The following is a 12,792-nucleotide window of genomic DNA, read 5'->3' as shown; positions in this document are numbered from 1 at the left end:
TGACACATCAACCTTAACCTCAACCTCTCTGTGCTTCAGCATCCGGGTCTTTAAATGTTGGTAATGGCAGTCCCTCCCTCCGATGTCTTGTCAAGAATGAAATAAGATGAAACTTGTGAAGCCCAGTGCCTGGCACAGATAACGCTTGCCATTGTCATCATTACACTGTTAGACACGTTATTACAGGGAGCTCTGAGGCCCAAGGAACAGGGGAACCCCAAAGTGGGCATCAGAGTTCTGGTTTCTAGTCCCAGCTCTGCCACTCACTTATTGCGTGACAACAGGCAAGTCACTTCCCCTCTCTGTGCTATGGTCTTTTCATCTTCAAATGTGGGGCTGGTCCCCGAGGCTCCTACCCCTAGACTGTTCCCTTCCCTCCCCTGGACCCCACTTAAAAAGTATCCACCCTATATGCCAGGCGGTCCTTCCTGGGTCCACTCCTGGGGCTGAGCCAAGAGAGCGCTGGTTAAATTGAGACCTCCCTGCCCTGACCAAGTCCTCCACACACACCCTGTCCCAGCGGCCCTTTGGGGCTGTCCTGTGAACACCAGCACCACGGTGGCATGGGTCACCTGTGCGTACTGCCAGGCCCAAGTGTCCCCTGCATCCATGCCAGGCTCAAGGGAAGCATCAGAGAACTGTCCAGTGTCAGACCCCCAGAACTCCCCAGCCAAGACTCCTGGCTCTGATTTCCAGGGGACGAAACTGGGAAATGTCCAGGTCACAGGGTCATCCACAACAGAGCCTGCCCAGAGGAAAGAGAGCCCAGGACGCACCTTGGTCCTGTGCTCTTCCCGCTGCCCTGCACTGCACGGTCAGTGAGGAGCCCGCCACCCCCATCAGTCATACTTGGTGGCCTGGGAGTGCACTTCATAACCTGCTGTCCATTGGTCCCCCTCAGTGCTGAGGTGCAGGGAATGGGTGACCAGGCTGCACTGTACCCATTTTACAGATGGGAAGCAGAGAGTTACATGATTTAACCAAGGTCAAGGCACTGCTAAATCTGGTGCTGTTGCCACCTGGAGCTCCCTTTTCATCTGCCAGCTCGGGCCCTGGGAGTGGAGTTGGGAGGGGGCAGGAGCAAGGTATATCAGCTGGTCACAGAAAACTGACAAGAGAGGCAGAACAAAGATTCAGTGATGAAGAGAGCTCCAGGAACAAACATTTTTTTTAAATAAGGTTGGTCAGGAACTTGGAGTGAAATCAGCTGCCTCTGGACGGGGCTGTGGGCTGAGGCAGCACTTTCACACCTGTTAGCTCATGTCCAGCTTCTAACAGTGCCAGTGGGCAGGGCTTATCGTAATGATCACACCCATTTTACAGAGGGGAAGACTGATGTGCCATGTCCGTGCTGGGATTGGTGGAGAGGCTGAGGAGGTGCCTCCTGGGGATGGGTGCCCTGCCCCAGCTGCAGCCTCCCATTCTGGGGTGGAACTGGCACCTCCTCCAACAGTGGCAGGACAGGCCTTTGGTGCCACAACCACAGACAGTGGAATTCTGCGTGCCAGGCTCTGGGCTCAGTTCCTGCTGGTGGAACGTGCTGCCCAGAGAGGCCTCCTGGAGGAGGTGATGCTTAGGCTTTATGGGTGAGAAGGGGGAGAGGGCGCTCCAGGAAGAGGGGACAGCCTGAGCAAAGGTCCCAGGGCATGAGGTTTGGGAAAGTGGAAACAGTCTAGAGCTGAGAGGACAGAGTTAGAGGTGGCAGCCAGGTCAGGGGCATGCTTAGAGTCCCCAAGAAGCCTGGCGTGATGGGGAGCCATTGAAGGTGCCTGAGCGGGTGAATGCCATGTTTGGATTTGGCTTTCAGACAAGATTGATAGGGTGGGTAGTCTTGGTGGTGTGAAGGTAGCCAGAGGAGCCAGGCCCTTGGGAAGTCAGCGTCAACTTCCTGGAAGAGGAGGGCCTGGGCAGGCCCATAAGTCAGAAGGGTTCTGAGGGATTGGGGAGTGACATCAGCAGAGATGAAAAGGCAGCAGGAGCGGGACTCTACTGTGTCCCTGGACCTTGTCTCTCCTTGGGGAGTTGCATTTACTCCATACCAGGCAGGAGTGGGTTTGGGGGTACGAAGAAGAGGGGGTCTGAGCCTGCTGGGGACAAGTCCTGTGGGGCCTCATGTGGCCGCAGGACCAGAGCCTCCTAGCCCCAAGCCCTTTCTGTGAGGGCCACTTTGGGGAGAATCTATGACCTGCCATCCGAGTCTACCTCTCCAGACTGAAATTTGTGCGAAAGGCAGGGGCAGGGTTGGGGGGTCTGGGTTGACCGGGACCTTGGCCTTACTGCTTCAGGAGAGTCTCAACCCAGCCAGGCAGCAATGCAATAAGCGTTTGTCCAGTGTCAACTCAGTAAGAGCTGCATGAAGCCAGGGACTAAAGAGACACAAAACAAGTAGCACCACGGCCAAGTCTGGACGCTGACAGAGGGGATAAGCCGCCCTGCCTGGGGAGGCCAGGGAGGGCTCCCAGGAGGAGGTGTCTGGGAAGCCTCTTGGTGAGGAATGAGGATGCATTTTGTGAAAGGCAAACTTAGGGACCAGGCCCACAAGGAAGGAGCTCGTCTCTGAAAAACAGGGCTCAGAGGCCAGAAGTCAAAGGTTATGGGAGCAAAAGTCACTCCACTTTTAGAGCAAGGGAACAATCCTGAGGGGGCTGGCTTTGCTGGAGGACTAGTCTATCTCCTCTATCTGTCCTTTATCCCTGTTTGCGGGTGATGCAGGGGACAGGGATGCAGCCGTGGTCTGACCTAGGACTCTCCGCGCCATGCCTAACCCACCCATCTTTGGGTGGGGTCTAGGCCCAGAGTGGGAGCCCAGGGAGCAGGGAAAGGAAGTGGAAGAGAATCCTGCTAGTGAGCTGGGGATCAGGACAGGAGGTCAGCACGGAGGAGGGGGCGACACCTCACTGGCCCTCCCCTCCCCCTCCCCTATGGCACCACAAGGCACGCAGCCGCATATCACCCGTGCCAGCCCTCACCTCCCGGCAACGTCGCCGCATTCTCAGCCACGCCATCTGGCGTGCCCGCCGCTCCCCAGCACACTGCGGCGGGCGGGGAGGAGGAGGGGGCAGTGGGGCAGGTGCCCACCCCAGAGCCAGGAAGAAGCTGCAGGTCCCCCTCCCCCCGCATCTTTTGGACTTGAGGTGGGGCAGGGGGCTGGGAAGAGGGTGGCAGGTGCTCTTTTGCTTCAGGAGGAAGCTTCAAGCACCCCGGACTGCTGGAAGAGGCGCCGTCTGGGCAGTGCCAGCCTGCCCCTCCCGCCCGCCGCCCCACCCCCCGCAGCACGGCTAATGCCAGGAACACAGGCCCTTCAAGGAGCTCCAAATTCCAGCCTTTCCCCTCCAATCTGAGGTGGGGGTGGGAAGAACAGGTGTCCCCCTTCTCCCCGTGCCCGGTGCTCACTGCTTCCTTACCCGCCTGCCCCTCCACCTAGGCAGGCCCCAGGAGAGAGGTGTCGGCTGTAGCAGCGGCCAGGGATGGACACCTGGGTTTGACCCACCTGCTGCCCGTGCCCCCCAGCCTGGCGCTTTGGTGGGAAACCCGGTCTCCTTCAGCACACTTGCCCCCACCAATCTCACGGGGGGTGGCAGCGACTGGCTAGCTGCCCCTCTGTGTGTCAGAACGGAGTGGAGTAGTTACAGATTGATGTGTGTGTGTACTTATTTTGGTGGAGCAGGGGGTATAATGAGAGCAGTTTTACAGAACATTCTTGCTGTCCCCTGAGCAAGATTCCCCCAGACTGCTCAGGAATGACCTAACCCCTCCCTCCCTCCCTCTCCACGCCTGCTCCGCACTCTCAGCCCCCTCACCCCCTGCCCCCCAGGACCCGAGCCTGTACAAAATGGCTGCCACCCCTCTGAGGCAGCCATTTTAGGTGCCCAGACTGTGGCCTCCCTTGGGATGGGGCTATGTCTCCATGGGAACCTCAGGCCCCCAGCTCCCGGCTCCCTCTGTGAGGTGCGGGTGGCAGAAATGGGGGTCTTCCAGGCCTGGCTGAAGTGCCCACCATCCCGCTTTTCCTCTCGGAGACCTGGAGGGGACCAGGCCCCTCACCAACTCCCTTCCCCCAATGCCAGGGGGAGGAACAGATGGCATCTCTGGGTGTCCTTCTCCTTCCGTCTCCTTCCTTCCATTTCTGGCTCTTTCTGTCTCTCCGTCACTGCATCTCTGCATCTCTGGTGTAGAGAGGGGCGCGTATGTCCCTGCGCGTTCATGCTTGCTCGTGTGTATGTGGACACACGTGTTGTGCCTCTTTCAAGCCCATGTCTGAGGCAGGCCCATCCCACACCTCCCTCTGTTCCAATTTTCCCCTGGTTTTTATTGTATCTTCTAAAAAAAAGTTGAAATGTGTCGAGTGAGAAAAACTTGTTCCATTTTTCTGAAGGAAGAAAAGACAGGGGCAGGAGACAGACCTAGAGGGATGAAGTTCTCTGTACCCCCAGGTATGCCCCCCAACCCCAGGCCTCCTTCTCTGGGGGCTTCTCAGACCCAGAGAGCTGAGGTTGTTCCTGACAGGAGACCCAAGGGATGGGAGGACCCTCCCCCCAAGGACCCCCTTATCCTGAACAGGCTTCTGCCTCCAGCCTGGAGGGGCCTGTGAGACCTCTGGTGGGTTTCACCCCACTCTCAGTGTCCAAGGGAGAAGGCAGGGGGTATCTTTCTCCCCTAAGGAATCATTCATTCACTCACCCATTAATTCAGTTTCTATACAAAGTGTTCTGAATGTGTGTGGGGAGGGGTATGTGCAAGAAATCAATACTGTAAAGCATGTTACAGTTTACAAAGTGTTTTAATAAAAATAAGGGTTGGCGTTTATTGGAGGCTCACTATATTGCTGGTCTTGTGCTAAGCTCATTACATGTATTATTCCATTTAGAACTAACAGCAGCCCTATGAGGGTGTAGCATAATTATCCCCATTTTATAGATGGGGAAATCAAGACCAAGAGAAGTTATATAACTTGCTCAAGGTATTCAGCATTTTTTAAAGTTGGTAAGCAGATTTGGCCAGGAATCAGAAGCCCAGAGCATACACATGTAGCCAAAGTACCAGAGAGCCAGGGGACTCAAGGAGAAGGGCTACTAGGATGGAGGATCCTGCCCTTGGTAAAGGGACAGCAAAGCCTTAGAGGCTGTGCCCGAACTTAGATGGGGGTCTGGCCAGCACTCCTGAGTCTCTGCCCTACCTGAGGCCCATCCGTTGACCCCTTTCTCTGCCATGCTCAGAACCCCCCATAGACCATAGATGGGATAGAATCTGCCATCGAAGGGATTCACCTTCCCAGACCCAGAGTTTATGAATGGAGGAAAACTTACTCTCCACTTCTCATCCTTGGAGACCACTGAGGCAGACTGTGGGGTCTTAGAAGGAGCACTGGGCTGGGAGTCAAGTACCTGAGTTCCAGACTCAGTTCAGTGCTTCACCTGTGTGTTCCTAGGTGAGTCAATTTCCCTCCTTGGGCCTCTGTCCAGGGGCAGATGGGACTGTGCAGTCTGAAGCTCTTTCAGTTCTTGGCCAGGTGACTCTGAGAGCCCCCAGCAGCACTAGCACTCCCTTCATCAAGGCCCCCTTAGCCTTTATGTGCGCCTCTATTTACAGCTGAAGTCAGTCTACCCCGAGCCACATCTTACCAGCCCAAGGCCTTCCCTGGATGCTGCTAGAGGGAGAGAGAGAAGGTCCAGTCCGCCTCTGCTCCCCTTTCTACCACCACAGTGCTCGGCACATGGCTGACATTAAAACGTGCGTGCTCAAAGTGTAGTTGACGCTGGATGTGCATGTATCAACCAGAGGGTGGGGAGGGGCAGAAAATGTGGTTCTAAAACACACAAATGGCCAAACTGCGGTGAGGGCAAGGGTCTCTGGACACCTGGCTGTGACTACCTGCTCACACTCCACACTCTGGTCTATCTGAGTAGGAGTGTGTATCCATTTTCTGCACCACGGGGTGAGGAACAGGTCGGCGTGTGCGTGGTGTGTGTGTGTGTGTGTGTCTAAGGCTACCTCCCTCAACCTGGGCCATTTGCATCTGTGTCTGGCCCAGTGAGAGGGTTGAAAGGTGAACTGCAAGATAAAACAGCAATTTCCTACCTTCCTTATCAAAACACCTGTCTGACCTACCTCCCCTTGGCCACTCTTGGGGTTGGCTTCGGGTATTTTTTGCAAGAGGAGGAGAATGCTCAAGTCTCATCCAGGAACTTTAGGCAATTCCCAGCCCAGCCCCCTCCTCCTCCTTCAAATAACCAAGTCAGAAGGCCAGGGGAGAGAGCCTCTGGTGGGACGGTCACCTGTCTGGCAGGGGGAGGCCGGGGAGGGGGAGAGTAAGAGGTTTCTGGGTTAGGATTCCAGATTCAGACCCTCTCCTCCAACCCCAGATGAGGTGGGTACATGGGCTCATCTCCCCAGCTCCTCCCCACCCCCACCCCAACATACAGATGCCCCCAACCACTGAGGAAATGTCTCCCATCGGCTGACTCCACAGACACACACACGCCCATGCAGAGGCACAGACATCCAGGCAAATCTTTCCCTTTCTCTATCTTTCCCTTGGTTTGAATTTCCTTTAGCCACATATGTTGTGTGTGCGTGAGGGAGGGGGGAGGGGCAGACAGGGATGAGGGATGGCATGGTGCCAACATCTACCTATGGGGCTTGGGCTAGGGACACCCCCATGCCCACCCTGGGAGGGGGCCTCAGCTGTCCCTTTGTGACCAAAGGAACCCTCCTGGGGTGTGGGGGGCAAGCACAGAGGTCCCTTCTCCACACCCCAGGGTCTGGTCCCTGACTCACCTTGGGGGCATGCAGGAGAGGAAATGGACAGAGCAGGACCCTGGTGGGAGCACAGAATTGGCCATCACAACCCCCCAATTTCCAACCTGGCTACCCCATTGTTCCCATGTGGGGGGCTCTATATCCGAGGGGGGCAACTCCTCCCACCTCCCGCTCAATCCCTGCTTTCCCTGCGTTGGGCGGGGAGGGGAGGGCGGCAGAAATATTTATTTATTTCCTTTATTTATTTAATTTTTTTTTTTTGGAGTAGAGAGTGACAGATGGCGGCGGGTCCCGGGGGAGCCGGCTCTCCCCCAATGCAGACGCATGCCAATCACCGTCTCTCATGTGATAGCTGCTGCCCGTGACGTGCCAAGCCCATATGGCCTGGCATAGAGGCTGGTACCCCGCCTGGTAGAGATGCCACACTCGCTCCGCGGTTCGCATGGCGCTCTGAAGACGCCGGCGCCCGCCGCCTTGAGGAGCCGCTGCCCCCGCTCCCTGAAGATGGGGGAACAATGAAATAAGCGAGAAGATTCCTCTTCTCCCCCCTCTCTCTCTTGCCCCCTCCCCCCCTCCCCTCCCCTCTCCCCTTGACTCCTCTCCGAGGTAAGTTGTCCGAGAGGGAGCTGGATCTGACCCGCCGGTTGGGAAGGGGGGGCAGCTGTTTCGGCCGACAGGAGGGTCCCCAAATCCCCCCTTCCTGGGAAGATGCCCCCTCATTGGGTGGGCATCGGAGGCGCCCCAGGTTCTCTCTCCCCGTGGGGCTGCAGCTCAGGGGGCTGCGGAGAAGGCGTCTCTGCCTGCGACGGGCTTGGGGGGAGAAAGGCAGGATCCCGGGAGGACGCGAAGGGGCCGAGATGGGGACCACCCCCACTGTTGTACCGAAAAAACCTGCGACCTTTCCCCACCGCCAAAAAAAAAGAAGCAAACAAACAAATTTGGATTTTTTTCCATCAATCCCGAAATACAACGAGATCTGAAGAGCCGTGTGGGAGGGAGGCAGTTTGAAGGGGGAAGGGGGTCCCTGACCGCAGGGGAGACGGACAGGGCTCGCTTCTCTCAGTCTCCTCCCCACGCCCCGCTTCTCCAGTCCTCGCCGCCCAGAGCCGGCTCCGGGAGCTGGGGACGCTTCGGCTAGAGGAGCCGATCCTCCCGCCTCTGGAATTGGGGCTGCGGGGGTGGGGGCCGAGCAGGGGGCGGCGCGCGGCCAAGTTGCAAATTGGATTAGGGAGCGTGGGGGTGAGAGCCACGGGAGGGGTGGAGGAGCCCGGCCGAGGGGCCCGGGCCTCGAGAGCCGCGGTGCGGGGCAGCTGTCCCCACCCGCGGCCGACCAGCCTCTCTCCACCGCCGGGAGAGAACAGGCTTTCAGGGCGGGCGCGGTGCCTCTCTGGCAAAGATATCTGGTCGCCAAAGCCCCCACCCCGTCCCCGCCCTGACCCTGAGAAGAACCAGGTGCGGGGAGCGGCCCCCCATTCAAGCGAGGGGAGGAGCCGGGGCCCAGCGCTGGGGAGAGGGCCTGGGCCGAGATCCCGGGCGGGCAGCCGGGTAGGGCTGGGCCGGCTCTGGGCGGGGCAGCGCAGGCCGGGGGCATCCAGGGCACCCTGGGCAGGAACCCACTCGAGACTTGAGGGTGGAGGCGGTTTGCTGGGGGGTCGTCGTGACCCCGGCGTGCCCCTCACTCTGTGCTGTCTGTCTCCCTTCCTGCCCGCGGGGCGCCCTCAGGCACCATGCTGACCCGCCTGTTCAGCGAGCCCGGCCTCCTTTCGGACGTGCCCAAGTTCGCCAGCTGGGGCGACGGAGACGACGACGAGCCGAGGAGCGACAAGGGCGACGCGCCGCCGCCGCCTCCGCCTGCGCCCGGGCCGGGGGCTCCGGGGCCCGCCCGGGCTGCCAAGCCAGTCCCCCTCCGTGGAGAAGAGGTGCCGGAGGCCACGTTGGCCGAGGTCAAGGAGGAGAGCGAGCTGGGGGGCGAGGAGGAGGAGGAAGAGGAGGAGGAGGAAGGGCTGGACGAGGCGGAGGGCGAGCGGCCCAAGAAGCGCGGGCCCAAGAAGCGCAAGATGACCAAGGCGCGCCTGGAGCGCTCCAAGCTTCGGCGGCAAAAGGCGAACGCACGAGAGCGCAACCGCATGCACGACCTGAACGCGGCGCTGGACAACCTGCGCAAGGTGGTGCCCTGCTACTCCAAGACGCAGAAGCTGTCCAAGATCGAGACGCTGCGCCTAGCCAAGAACTACATCTGGGCGCTCTCGGAGATCCTGCGCTCCGGCAAGCGACCAGACCTAGTGTCCTACGTGCAGACTCTGTGCAAGGGTCTGTCGCAGCCCACCACCAATCTGGTGGCAGGTTGCCTGCAGCTCAACTCCCGCAACTTCCTCACAGAGCAGGGCGCCGATGGCGCGGGCCGCTTCCACGGCTCGGGCGGCCCGTTCGCCATGCACCCGTACCCGTACCCGTGCTCGCGCCTGGCGGGCGCACAGTGCCAGGCGGCCGGCGGCCTGGGCGGCGGCGCGGCGCACGCCCTGCGGACCCACGGCTACTGCGCCGCCTACGAGACGCTGTATGCGGCGGCGGGCGGTGGCGGCGCGAGCCCGGACTACAACAGCTCCGAGTACGAGGGCCCGCTCAGCCCCCCGCTCTGTCTCAATGGCAACTTCTCGCTCAAGCAGGACTCGTCGCCCGACCACGAGAAGAGCTACCACTACTCTATGCACTACTCGGCGCTGCCCGGCTCGCGGCCCACGGGCCACGGGCTAGTCTTCGGCTCGTCGGCTGTGCGCGGGGGCGTCCACTCGGAGAATCTCTTGTCTTACGATATGCACCTTCACCACGACCGGGGCCCTATGTACGAGGAGCTCAATGCGTTTTTTCATAACTGAGACCTCGCGCCGGCCCCCTTCTTTTTCTTTTGCCTTTGCCCGCCACCCTGCCCTCAGCCCCCTGAGCGCAGGGACGCCCCCACCTACCCCGGCGCCGGGCGCGGGGAGCAGGCCGCCGGTCCTACCGCTCTCTTAGGCAGCGTGGTCCTCTTACCTGTGGGTGGCCCGTCCCAGGGGCCTCGATTCCCCCAGGGGACTCGCCTTCTCTCTCCCCAAGGGATTTCCTCCTCCTTTCTCCCAGGGAGTGCTTCTCCAGGGACCTCGCTCCGGGCGCTCCCTGGAGACACCCCTCCCCCATTCCCAATATCTTCGCTTGGATTTCCTCCTCCCGTTCCTCCCTGCAGGCCCAGAGGCTTTGGTAAGGGGGGAGCTGAGCTGTAGGATGCGGTTTTCCCCTCTCATTATTATTATTTTAAAAAGACACCCAGCTGCCGAGCCCGAAAGGAGCAGGGCGACCCCCCTTTCTTGAAGAGGGCAGAAGTCAGGGTGCCGGAGCCCGTGCCTGGAGCGTCCTCACCCCCAACCCCGAGTCTCCGCGTTTTGCGATTTTAATTTTGGCGGGAGGGGATGTGGATTGAGAGGAAAGAGATAGACCAAGACAATTTGTAACTAGAATCCGTTTTTCTTTTTTTGTTTTTTAAAACAAACAAACATACATACAAAAAAAAAAAAAAAGCTAAGAGGCGACGGAGGCCGAACGCAGAGTCCGGATCGGAGAGAAAACGCAGTAAGAACTTTTAGAAGCAATAAAAGGCAAAAAATACTACTACCAATAATAATAAAAAAAAGACACAAATATCTATGCAAGGAGGTTCTGACTGAGCCTAGCGGCCCGGCCCGGCCCCGGGATGCCCCTCCCGGCCCGCGGGCCGCCCCGCCTCAGCGCGGATCTGTGCACTTTGGTGAAGTGGGGGGCCCGCGCCGCCCCCTCCTCCTCCCCAGGTTCTTACAATCAGTGACTCGGAGATTTGGAGCCCCAGTGCCACTGCCCTCCCCCGCCCCGTCCCCGTTGTGCGTCATGCTGTTTTTTAAAAACCTGTTTCCAAATTTGTATGGAATGGCAAACTGTTGGGGGGTCGGTTTGGGGAGGGAGGGTTTGCATGAGAGACACACACACGCACACCACACCGCACGCACAAGCAGGCCCGGCGCAGGCGTCCGGGGGCAGAAGGAGGTGAGCTCCCCGGCTCTCCCTCCCCGAAGGCATTTCCGTCCCCTCCTGGGGGTGAGGGGGTGGGGACGGAGACCTGGGGGCAGCCCCACACCTGCCGGGACTGTGCCTCGGTGGGCACCAGGCGCCTAGCGATTTCAGGTGTCTGGAGAGGGGGTTTTTTGTCCGAGGAATCCTCCTGGCTTTTGCCCGGGGGTGGGAGGGGAGAGGGCTGAGGGCTTCTGCTGGAGGTTTCCCCAGAAAGGGGCAAAAGGTGAACCTCTCCCCACAGAAGGCAGGGGCTCAGGCATCTAAACACACGATGCAAAAATGCAAACCCACAGACGACACACCCACACACTCACCCACACACTTACGCAATTTTACCTTCCTCTTGTAGCGAAGATGAAACTCCCGTCGGACACCCGAAGTGCATTGCGTGTTTCTGTTCAGTTTAATGACGATTAATAAATATTTATGTAAATGAGATGCGAAGCTGGACCCAGTTTCTCACGATGGCCTCATTTCCTTGAGGGGGGAGAAGAGGATTGAGCTCGGGCTAGGGCAATCCAGGCAGTGTCAAGTGACTGTGCAGAGGCCAGAGAGAGGAACCCTGGACATTCCTGGGTGGGATTCCCACCCTGCAACCCCCTCACACACACCAAGTAGGCACAGAAACAGCTACACCAGCTGCCCCTCCCAGACCCGACCCAGACTCACACCAGCCTAGCACAAAGGCACTGATATCTGTACACATCTTCAGTCCACATGCACCTCCCTGGAAGATAAAATATCTTTTCATAACGGAAAAATGATCAGGTTGGGAACAGCCAGTCATTTCACAACCCTCTGCCCACTGTTGCAAAAAGCAAGTGGGTAGAGACAAAGAGACAACCATTTGAGCCAGACGGATATTTTTAAATTAAAAAAATTATAAAGTCATGAGGATAAAATATTAATGGAGGAAACCCCCTTTCCATCTTAAATCTGTGTTTCAGTGGACTCAAGGAAATTGACCATTTTGGTCTCAGGAATGTTGACATTTTTAAGGGTGTTGATGGAGTTGGAGGAGCACCCCAGTGGTATGTGTGGTGGCTGAGTCTGGGCGCCCACCTGGTAGAGTGGAGCTTGACCTAACCATGTGCTCCCTGGGACAGGGCCGCAGGAACACCCTGGTCCACATCTGGGCAGCCTGCCTGGCACCGTTCTGACCAAGGGAACCCCTCAATGAGTTGGGGGGCTGGGGAGGAACCAAGTGCACTGAGGATGAGCCTCTCCAGCTCAGACAGAGTGGCCTCACAATTCTTTTTCTCTGAGCCTCAGAGGCAGCTCTGAATGGGCTTCCCTGAAAGGGCCCCTCTCCCTTCAGACCCTGGCATGCACCCTAGTCCTGGAATATTTGAAGAAGGATCTGAATCCCAAAGACCCCCATCCTAAAGCCTGAACACACTTCAGAATCCCCCAAAGGGGCTGTTTCTGATGTTGCTTGCTTAAATTGTTTTTCTTAAAACACTGTGGCTCATTTTAGAGCTGAAATGGGGGTTTTAGTCTTGGGGTTGAGGATTGAGGTCAGGCTTGCTAAGGCTTTTAAAGGCTGTGTCCAAGATCCCAAGATGGGTTTGCTCTGACAGGCAGGAAAGGGAAAGGCAGTTGAAGAAGGAAGTCCTAAATGTCATAGGGTGGATCCAATTATACTGTCTGAATTTGGGCTCATTGGCTCCCCTAAATGTCTACCCCTAAAGCCCCTCTGTCTCTCCAGTAGAGAAGATTTCCCGCGGGATGGTCAGGACCGCTGCTGGGAGAGGGCGCTGGGCCAGGAGCTGTCCGCTCCAAGGTGCTGACCCTCGTCTAGCCTCTCCCCTTCTGGCTGCAAAGGCAGATTCCCAGTGCCTGGCTCTGGGGAGTGCGTAGCATGAAGCCTTTCGCAACATCCTGCCTCGCAACATCCTGCCGGAATTCTCCCACAGTTTTCAGAGCATTTCACCGGAATTCTTTCAAAATTTCACT

At 58.1% G+C, this 12,792-nt stretch overlaps 1 protein-coding gene across 1 annotated transcript; it reads left to right on the top strand.

Annotated features, from left to right (window-relative positions):
* The first annotated feature begins 7,172 nt into the window (after nucleotides 1-7,172).
* On the top strand, nucleotides 7,173-10,292 carry NEUROD2 (neuronal differentiation 2). The gene is made up of 2 exons (XM_045526376.1): nucleotides 7,173-7,365; nucleotides 8,482-10,292. The coding sequence occupies exon 2, from the start codon at nucleotides 8,487-8,489 to the stop codon at nucleotides 9,633-9,635; it is 1,149 nt and encodes a 382-aa protein (XP_045382332.1). The 5' UTR covers nucleotides 7,173-7,365; nucleotides 8,482-8,486; the 3' UTR covers nucleotides 9,636-10,292.
* The last annotated feature ends 2,500 nt before the right edge of the window (nucleotides 10,293-12,792 follow it).

The sequence above is a fragment of the Lemur catta genome, chromosome 15 (assembly GCF_020740605.2).
Source record: "Lemur catta isolate mLemCat1 chromosome 15, mLemCat1.pri, whole genome shotgun sequence".
Classification (NCBI taxonomy): Eukaryota; Metazoa; Chordata; class Mammalia; order Primates; family Lemuridae; genus Lemur; species Lemur catta.
The sequence above is the reverse complement of the archived record's forward strand: the minus strand, read 5'-3'. Positions and strand labels throughout refer to the sequence as shown.